The 11,188-nt window shown below is 41.0% G+C and overlaps 1 protein-coding gene across 1 annotated transcript in view; it reads left to right on the forward strand.

Moving 5' to 3' along the window:
* LOC110677757 (integral membrane protein GPR180-like) overlaps positions 1–9,362 on the forward strand; it is a 41,748-nt gene extending 32,386 nt beyond the window's left edge. The window contains exon 7 of the mRNA XM_021849075.1: positions 7,406–9,362. Within this exon, the coding sequence (XP_021704767.1) occupies positions 7,406–7,650 (245 nt within the window). The 3' untranslated portion in view covers positions 7,651–9,362. The remainder of the gene's footprint in view (positions 1–7,405) is intronic.
* The last annotated feature ends 1,826 nt before the right edge of the window (positions 9,363–11,188 follow it).

An 11,188-nucleotide genomic window follows, 5' to 3' on the forward strand; every position in this document is an offset into this window, starting at 1 on the left:
CCGTGGTCATCAAAGTGGCCGCATGTGCTGTCTTTTTCCCCTTATCTGCAAATAGACCCCTGAGAAGGTAACTTAGAAAGTGGGGGATGATGCTGCATCACCGTTCACCGATGACCCAGCCCATGCACTTTACATGAGCAGCTCTCGCTGAATTGCTCAAGTGGTGTTCAGAATGCACTGACATTACCCCTGGCCTCAGACCCTTATCTCCCCGGAACCACCTTACAGTATTTCTTCTGGGAGGGGATAGTGCATATAGCACAACACATGTAGCAAAAGTAGCCTAGGCAAACTGCTTCTCCAAGCCAAAAACACACAAAAAGATTTGAGACCGGCTGAAGACCGAAGCGCACACATAAAGTGCATGGACGAAAGAAAGAGGCAAAAAAAATGTACATGTTTGCTGATGTGGAAATGAAACATGTGGAAGGCATAAGACAGGGTTGTTCCCGAAATTTCCTAATGTTCAGGTGAAATTGTCGATTGACAGCAGTGTGCAGCCGAGAAAAATCGCGTATTTGAGGATTCCTGCAGCAATGGAAGAGAAGGTGGATCAAAAACTACTTGAAATGCTGAAAAGCGATGTGATAGAACCGGTAGTGGGACCCCCGGAGTGGATATCGCCCATGGTTGTAGTGCGCAAGGGTAAACATGACATTAGACTGTATATCAATATGAAATACCCTAATGAAGCGATACAACGTGAACATTACCCACTCCCGATGATCGATACTTTTCTGAATAAGCTCAGAGGTTCGACCGTCTTATCGAAGTTGGACATCACGTCGGCATTCTACCACATTGAGCTGCACCCGGAATCTCGTGGAATCACGACCTTCATGACAAGCAGAGCGCTCATGCGATTCAAGCGGTTAATGTTCGGCATTAACTGTGCTCCGGAGATCTTCCATCGAGTGATGTCCGGGATGCTAGCTGGCATTGAAGGAGTTGTGGTATACATCGACGACGTTGTTGTAGCTGGAAGGACTAAGGAAGAGCACGATGCTCGACTGCAAGAAGTACTGGCCGTCTTGAAGGAGAATAACGCTATATTGAACAAAGACAAATGTCTAATCGGAGTATCTGAACTTGAGATTTTGGGATTCAAAGTGAGTGCAGCAGGAATTTGTCCATCAGATGAAAAGGTTGCAGCTATCCAGAACTTTCGAAGACCGGAAACGAAAGAAGAAGCTCGAAGTTTTCTTGGCCTTGTCAACTTTGTTGGACAATTCATCCCACATCTGTCAACGAGATCCGAGCCATTGCGCCAGTTTATCAGGGGTGATGTTGAGAATTTCGGTGAAAGTCAACAAAGAGCTTTTGATGATCTTCGAAATGCGTTGTCAAATACTGTTCGCAGATTGGGATTTTTCGACCCGAAGGACAAGACCGAACTGTACGTCGATGCTTCTTCGGTAGGTCTTGGAGCGGTACTTATTCAACGAAACAGCGATCAAGCACCAAGAATCATATGCTTTGCTTCAAAAGGGTTGACTAAAACGGAAAGGGTGTACCCACAAACGCAACGAGAAGCATTAGCAGTTGTGTGGGCAGTCGAAAAATTCTACCCATACTTGTTTGGAACTCATTTCACATTACCGACCACAAAACATTGGAATATATTTATGAAGGAAAGCACCAACAAGGAAAGCGTGCATGTTCAAGAGCTGAAGGAAGGTTCAACCGGAACTCATGTTGCGGAAAGAAATGCCAGATCGTGCCTGGCAAGACATCGCAGTTGACTTCTTCTCGGCAAAGGAATGTGCGACATTCCTTGTAACAGTCGATTCCTCAGGGTGACGGAGATGAAGGGGACTACTGCTGCAAAAACGATTGAAGCACTCGAGTCTATTTTCCAGGAGCAAACATATCTGGAGACAATTCGGAGTGATAATGGACCACCGTTTTCCAGTGAGGAGTTCTCTGACTACTGTTCCTCTAAAAATATTCGGCTTATTCGTACCATCCCATACTGGCCACAAATGAACGGCCTCGTGGAGAGGCAAAACCAAGGTATTTTGCGTACCTAAATTGTCTACGGAAAATATAAAAGTGTTTTATAAGTGTTCCGAAAAGTGAGCTGAAATTTCCACCGGCGAGACTCTACACGTGGGGCAGGTACGAAGATACTCTATGCCCTGTTCAGTCGAGAAAATGTCCAACCCAAAAAGATCCTCGACCGGTAGGATTCAAACTCACAACCCTCAGCTTGGTATTGCCCTGGTCTTGACGAGAAGCTGCGCGTATATCGCTACGGCTATTTGGACTCCAGGTGTCATTATAGATAATCGAATTATTCTTTAAGAAATATTGGGAAGCTTTCGTGGAGCGATCTCTAAAAGAATTCCTGTTATTATCTTTCGAAGATCTCTTGGGCCGATTTTTGAAAATCTAATTATTAAATTCCTGTAAACATTAACGGTAAAACAATGATAACCATGGGTTAAATCGGACTTCAAAGAATTGTTTCGACGAGACGTGTCAGGAGGTTTTAGATGAGAACAATGCAGTGTGGGCTGAAATGCTGCAGCATGGTACGTGGCAAGACGTGGAGCGATACAGACTGAAGCGGAAACACCAAACCCGCCTATTCCTGGACAAAAGAGGTAGAATGTCAAGAGATGGAGTTGCTGTATCGTCCTCATGATGGGGCTGCCGAACAGATACAAGCCGTTGGGCATGCAAATGGTATCAAGTGGACGGAAGATTAGGTGAAGTCGAAAATACCGCAGGACGTAACGATTGAGTCCAGCACCAGGGCTGGCAGATCGAGCGGTGTGCTAGCATCATGTCCGAGTCAAGCGAGCAAGAAGGAGCCATGAGGTGTTTCAAGTGCGAGAAACTTGGACACTACGCTTTGGAATGTCCACCTCAATCTACGAACAAGCACGAGAAGAGTTCTCGGAAAAAGGCACTACTGGAGTTTAAGAAGCATAATGGATCACTGAAAGAGTGGATACTGGATTCTGGAGCTGGAAACCATATATGAGAGCAAGCTAGTTGCCGCGAAGCTGAGTCGCATTTGCAAGGAAGGCTATTGCGTCAGTTTTACGAATAAATCATGCGTGGTCAAGCAAGATTCATCGGAAAGAAGTTGAAGTGCCTGCGTACTGACAATGGCGGGGAATATGTCGGTAAGCATTTAGAGGTGTTTCACAAGACACGCGGAAAACGTCACGAGACATCAGTGTCTCACAATCCGAAGCAAAAGGGGTAGGCTGAACGTATGAACCGGACGATTCAGGAGAGAGCAAGTTGGATCAACCGATCGCCGACGAAGGGCATCTCAGTCACCCCATTCGAGAAGTTTACGGAAGGAAACCGGATTTATCGAAACTCCGAGACTTCGGAGCAAGAGCAACAGCGTACGTTCCTAAAGTCAAGCGTGTAAAGTAGGACCCCAAGTCGGTATCGTGCATTTTGATCGGCTACTCGGAGTGTTCCAAGGCCTATCGTATGTACGACACGAAGAAAAAACAAGTTTTTGAGAGTCGAAACGTCATGATACTGGACAAGCGACCGGTACAGGATTTACCAGAGCCGAAAAAATGCGAATTTGACTGTCGAACCGATGTTTTTTTTACGCAAGTTGACTGTCAGGAGATCGTAGATGGCGAGTGCCGAATGCATGTGATCGACGACCAACACGTGGTTGTCGACTCGAACGTGGATTCCGACAGTGCAGGAAGAGAGGAATATTGAAAATTCGACGGCAGATAGTGTACTAGAAAAGCCACTGAATCCGCAGCAATCCCCTCGCAATTTGCTCAGAATTCTACGATCAGGCGCAGTGCGAGGAAGCGCAGATCTCCAGGCAAGTGTGCTGATTTTATGTTAAACATACAGTATCCTGCCTCACAAATTTGAAACTTCACAAAATCACTGCCGTTCTACGCATATTTGTCCCACAATCCATAAGGTTTACATAGAATATGGGACAAGTAGGCGTAGAAGTGCAGATCAACGCAGCCAAGAACGACGTGATCCGTAACTCGGGAGATTGACCCGCACTGCGCTCCCATCACACTCGAATGAAGTAACTGTCGAATTGCAACACGAAACTGGGTATAGTGACTGACAGCGCCCAGTCCAAGGCAAGTTGTCTAGTACCATCGATAGCGGCAATGCATTCCACAGTTAATCCAAGATCCTGGTATGGTGCACGAAGCACTGAATTGCGAGGACCGTAACCAATGGATTGCGGCAATGCAGTCAGAGTACGAAGCGTTGCGATCTAATGGGACATGGTGTCTTGTGGATCTTCCAAAGAAAACGAAAGCGTTGAAGAACAAGTGGGTCTTCAAAATCAAACACGCTACGGATGTTTCTGTCGAGCGTTTCAAGGCAATACTTGTAATAAAAGGAGTGGATTACAGTGATACATATTCTCCTGTTGTCCGCTACGCAACAATTTGACATCTCCTTGCGCTGACCGCGCAAGAAGAAGACTAGATCTTCTCGTCTGCCAAAAGGACGCTGTGACAGCCTTCTCCAAGGCGATTTGAACGCAAATATGCAGAGTTGCTCACTGTCACTATCAACGCTTAAAATTTGCTGATTTGTACAGGCCGACTACGATACAATTCGGATCACTCTATATCACATCAACATTATGCTGTCCACTCCATCACCAGTGCATTGATGGCGATAGACTATGGATATCACTGATGGTTTAAGTTTAACCAAAGACACAATAAAGACCTCCATGTCCCTTACAATTGCCCAAAATTTTATGGTACATGAGGTAATAGAGCAAAATCTAGAATGCCGTGAAAAGTATACTGCGATCTGTCAAATTGGGTACCTTTTGCAGTACCAAGGGATCAAATGCAGTACTAGAAGTGGTACCCAATCTGAGCCCGAGTGAGACGGACCTGGTAAGGTGGACTCCAGCCACGGGAGAGCGTATCCTTATCTAAATTGCCAAACAAGAGGGTAAACTTGCATGCAAGTTTGCTGAAATGGTAAAATTTTGCATTTTCAACAGTCAATATATATCTCAAAAACTAGACGTACTGTGTTTTTTTTTTTTTGAAAACGGCTATGGATTCAGCAACTCTATATTTAGTAAATAGCGGTATTTGAGACAAAAATGTATTCCGCAGTGTAATTTTTCCAAATAGTTTTGATTCCAGTTTTCGGAGTTCATAGACTAAAATCGATAAATAATAGTTGTTTATGCAACAAGTTGCAAAATGATATTTTTCTCAGCATGAGTTGTACATTTATCCAACGAGGCTCGCGGAATTAGATAAATACAACAAGTGCTGAAAAATCAAGTTTTGCAAAGAGTTGCATACAGTATTTTTTGCTATTACGAAAAATTCCATTTAAGCTGGATCATTTCCAAAAGCACAAACAAACATTTCAACAGAAACCACGTGAGCGCACATCCATTTGTAGTACCATTTCAGTATTATTCAATCGTAGTATCTACGAATGTCACAAATTTTCTCGTTCACATCATACAGACCCACATTCCCTATGGAGGACAGAACAGGTGTGTACAGTAGCGGGTTCTGCTGCCACCTCTACGAATGCTGGACGATCCGTTCCCAAACAAGTATCGTCAGATCGGTCTGAAAATACAGTTCGCCTGAAATGGATTTTTCACGGTATCCATGCAAGATACCCTGTTTCGGAAGTAGGGCATATTAGAGCGTATCCGGATGCGAATCGAATGTACCATTTCTGTAGTTTGGTATCTCGCATAGATTTTGAGAAAAATCCAACTTCGGCGAGAAACTTATTCCAACTTTTTACCGCGCCGATAATATTACCAATCTTGTATCTATATCGAAAATCACATATAAGGTACCGTGGGGCAAGTGGGTAATGGAATTCGCATAGTTGAGATTCTTCAAATTCTAGAGACTTTAAATTGAAACAAATGAGGTCGTGTATATTTTTTAGCTTGACTCCCACCAAATATGAGCAGCATGCTGAAATTGATTTTTGTGAAAAATTAAAGAAAAAAATACAGAAAAAGTTTTTGAAAAAATGTCTCCTTACTTTTCACTTGCCCCAAAAGTGGGGCAAGTGAAAAGTTTACCGTTTTGAACAATAATTTCAAAAACAAACAGTTAAATTCACGATTTCTATTAGCTTTAACATTTGTTAAGGTTTCCCAATGAACAATAACATAAGTAACATGTAAACAAAGAATATGTAATTCTTTTCACTTGAATTTTCTTCTGTTCAGTTATGTTAGTTGAAATGATTCGACAACATTATAACTGCAACATTTCCAATGTTAGTTCTTACATTATAGGACAGCAAATGCATTTCTGCTCGGTAGAATTTCCACCGCTCGTTATTTGTTTTTGAGAAAGTCGAAAATGACGTCGGATAACTCTTCGGGAGAAATCAAACGGAATCCTTCAATAACGTAGTTAGAATCTTTTTTTATGTGGATAGACCTGTACCCCATTTTTATGTTTTGAACTAGCTTACATAGACATTCCACGAGATTTCCGTGTGTTCTCTAATATTGCAACTTTTCAGTCAACGTCTTCCTTTTAATTGGCTACCCGAAGTATTCATATTAATATTGTAATGTTTAGCAACATCTTTTAGAGAAGTTCCATGATTTCTAATAGCTTTTAACGCTTGAGTATAGTGTTTCTTGAATTATCAGTACGTTATGGTTTTCTATGATAATTGCGAACCATGTTTACTTATGGCTACTTAAAGAGAAAACTCAAATTCAATCTCTTATGATTAACTTTTCACTTGCCCCACCTGATAAGAAAATTGACGGTGTTTAAATTTAGTTATTTTTTGGTCTACGTCGAATTAATTCTAAAACTTTTTTTATTGCAGTTTGAAACTGTCACAGAGGACACCTAAGAAGTGGTACAGGAAATTATTTTCCGCAACTTTTTTCCACTGAAAATATTAGAATAAGATTGTGCGCCGCCAACTTGTTACGGAGTAACAGTTGACAGGTTAACAATTTTTCGCTCTATTATGCGAAAATGGCTGAAAAATCTCAGAAATCTGTTACCTATCGTAATTTTCTCAATGGCCTCAAAGGTTTACGCATGAGTTTAAAACGTTAATTCACATATTCAGTAAAATATATCAATTGTTTTCACTTACCCCATTTACCCACTTACCCCGCGGTACCTTAAAATCAGATGCTATGGTAGAATAGACTGGGATATTTTGCTGATCCCAAACAGTACTGAAAAGTTCTACATTTCAGCACCGAAAACTGTGCTGAAAAGTAGCACTTTTTTGCATTGTTTTTTTGGTAGGAAAAGCAGGTTATATTTTAGTTCATATTATCAATGAAAAGTTGATTGGTTTGCAACGGAATCGCAAATATGATATTTGTGATACAGAAGTTGAGTTTGACTGCTTAGTTAACACGTTTTTTCGTACATTCCTTTATCCGCACCAGGCATGGACGAGTTGGACGAGTTCAACGAGGCGCCGCACATCGTCCATCGGGACTCGGATTCGGTGCTGCGAGTGAGCGACGACGACTACCAGGACAACGATGACGAAATCGAAACCCTGGTGCTCAGCACGGACGATCTGCTCAGCGCGGGGAATAACGGTGGCATCGAGTCGCCACCGACGGTTGTGAGTAGCGGCGGCAGCAAGCCACTTATACTGAACGGACGAAGTCGGAACCATCTGTAGATGGGTCCGGGACATCGTCCGGCGGGGAGAGGCTATTTTCTAGTGAGTAGAAGCAATTCAACGACTGCGGCACTCGATGTGTAAGTATGAGTTTGCGTGGAACCCAATTATGTGAAGATAGATTTGGGTTTTTATAATCAACCGAATGGGATTGCAACCGAATTTTGTACATAATAGGTCAAACACGAGACAATTTTTTAAAACGGTGTGAAATTTTTCTAAACGCGGATCAATTGATGATATTTGAGAATCTTTAACGGAAGTCAGACACGAATCTTAAAGCAGTAGCAAAAATGTTTCCCAGAAAGCCACTTGAACCAGCAAAACAAAAAAAAGCTCATGTGCCATAAAGGAGAGAAATTTAGTGATTCGCTTGTAGACGTAGCCAAACGGTATGGTAGATAGATCAGCATCAAGCGGAGCGTTAGGCACTAGATAGATAGACAACTCGTTAGAATTTCCACGATATGGTTAGCAGTAATTAGTAAGGAGTCAAGCAGTGTTCCGGTAGTGCTCCATTCTTCATGGTAGAAAGTTTCTAAACCGGCACCTTCCAGTAGATTCTTCGTACCGATGCGAAATTCAACGGAAAATAATGGCGTGTGATATAGGGACAGAAAATAGCAATTAACTAGCAAATTGGAAAAATGAAATACAGTACAGTGTTACGTAGGATTAGTGTAGGAATTTATAAGGAAGTGTTCTGCATAACTTAATTAGGTCGTACTGCGGTTCGGATTTGTAGAGCTCAACAAATCTGGAGAGTAACTCTTTAGAGTAGGATGTAATCCTGCCTTAACTGATTCGTTCTCGCGGGACGATATTTTGCCCTTTACACGTAATATTGAGATGACGTCAATTTGGATATCATACAATACATCGTTAATTATTCAACAAATTTTGTTAAATAACCTATAGACAAAAAGTGGGAACCCATCGGTTAAGTAATATCTCCCCAAGTAGCCATAAGCACGCATAATTAGCCCTAAATTTGCATCAGTCATGCATAGACGCATTATAATAGCATCATCAATGCAGACACGACTAATAACAACATTTTCACATATTTCTCATCATTCTGTCATTGCTGACAGGCTTTAAATGATTACGCTATATGCGCATATACTGCTGTCATTATGCCGCATTATCGTGCTTATTGTTTACTTGGGATTGGCCAAACATGCTGTCAATTTCTTTTACTACAAAACCGAACCAGAATCAACAAGTATTCCACTGCTGCAATTAGCTTTGCAGGGGTGTATCCTGTAAATCGAATTGAGAAAATAACTTTCGTACATTCTGAATCGAGTGTGTCAAGTGATTAATCGTAACAGTAATTCGACTTAATACACTTGTCAATATAGTGAGCGTCTATTTTGTGACTGATGATGAGATTACTTGTTCAGTTCGATTTCCTTAATGAACCCCTCAATTCATGTGTTATTTATATGTAGATATTCGAAACTTTGTACCATTAGTTACTAGAACAAACGCATCCACGTTTTTTGTTAATTACATCGGAATTTTCTCAACGATACTGCTACTTCATATAAGTCTAACTATGAATGCAATTAAAACCCCATACAAAATATTCTAAAGACTATAGCCAAACAACCACTACAGTTTTGTAAGCGCAAACCACAAAATACGCAATTCAAGTACCTTTTTCAAAGCAAACAATTTTAGCCAGCAGCCTAAATCGCTTTTTCAGGATCATCGTTAAGAAATAAAAAATGTTCGAAAGCGGACACGACAGTCACTATTTTTGCAGAATCTTGACTACGAAAAAAGAAAAACAGAACAGAATTGATATTTATGAACTCATCTGACAAGATTTAATGAGCGACAGAAAGAGAGCAATGTGGGAAAGCAAAATTACTAACAGTCTAAGCAGGAAGAAGTCGACGAACCGACGAAACACGGGATAGATTAGCGTTGTGATATATAATTTAGGTATTTTAAGGAAACGTAACGAAACACGATGTCAATGCAAAAACAACCGGAAAACCTGTAAATACGACGCGGAAGTCGGATACAATATATCTTTACTGGCTGATTGTTTTCCCTACATGGATATGACACTGGATAATTATTATTGGAGCATGTGAGTAAGGGCGGGTTTCTTCTGAAGCACGAGACAGAAGTTTTTTATACGAACAAAAATATCTATTACAGTTAGGGACGGCAGGAGATGTTTTAACGATAGTCATTCGATTGTGTATATGAGTAACTATTTGCCCAAAAAAGAGACAGATAAACCTAAATGCAAATCTTTAAATCTGTAGTGTTTCGACAGTCGACGTTAGTGGTTATCACATCCTGATTCTAAAGTACCTGTACATGAATATAGATGACCATTCAATTCAGCATATGTAGTTGCAATCTAGGTGATTGGCCAGAAAAATATAAATTGCACGAATATTATTCATAGTAGCTAATGTACAATCTACATCTCAAAATTTGAAAATCAATATTGTCGGAGTTCAAGGATCGGTTGTTGACAACTAATACGTTTGAGGCTCTTTTCTAAATAGGTATCTTCAAATTTTTTATCCGGAACCAGTATGCGACGCTCCCCTCGACCGCTGACGGATCAGCTCTTTTTAACCCTTCGATAAAGCGTGTCGAATTTCCCATCACTCCAACAAAACCTGTTCTTGCTCAGCCGGTGATGCTGTGCCAATCCAAACGAGGTCCCGAGAAACCGCTGTGCATAGTCAATTGGAATGCTTGTTCTATCTGTAACAAAAATCGACTTTCGTATTGAGGATTTTGCCCTCTAATAGACTCACACCTAAACAATTTTGTCACACCAAAATATTCTCCCACCATGTTTGCCATATGTTGGATGGCGTCGTAGCTAACAAAACAAACAAGTAACGCACATGTAACGCATTATGTTGGATTGTACATTGAATGCAAGTTGCGTGCTTCTATTAAAGTGCCATAGAAACTGACGTGTGAGTATTTATTTTTCCAAGTTCAGAATGTGCACGAGAATCTATTCCTCAACAAAACGAACAATAACGAACGGAAAGTTGACAACGTCGTTATCACCGGAACGTACCATAAACCGGCAATGGTCATATTCTGGGAGGGAGGCACCGATACTACACACGAAATATGACACATTTTTTTTTCAAACTGCAAGAAAACTCCAGCTTGCCAACGACAATCAAGGCAGACTTGATGAAAATCGCTAGTTTTCTTTTGTTGTGTACCTTCGAACTTTTCGGACAAACATGAAAAAAGGGCCAAAGTTTTCTATACATTTTATTTTCGTTTTTATTAGAAAAAGTAAAATTATGCGTATTTGAATACTTTATATTCAATCAGAATAAAAGGTGCTATCGTGACATTACTTTTGAATAGGCATGAATAGCTTATCAATCGTTTTTTTGTCACATTTGATGATATGCAAAAATCTGTTTTGATCAATTACGCGCTTTTTCCATGTTGGTCCGTTGTTTAAGATCCGGGCTCACAGTGACAGTTCGTGACAGCAGAATCTCGGCTCACTATGACGTACAGAAATTTC

Source organism: Aedes aegypti, chromosome 3 (genome assembly GCF_002204515.2).
Source record: "Aedes aegypti strain LVP_AGWG chromosome 3, AaegL5.0 Primary Assembly, whole genome shotgun sequence".
In the NCBI taxonomy this organism is placed as follows: domain Eukaryota; kingdom Metazoa; phylum Arthropoda; class Insecta; order Diptera; family Culicidae; genus Aedes; species Aedes aegypti.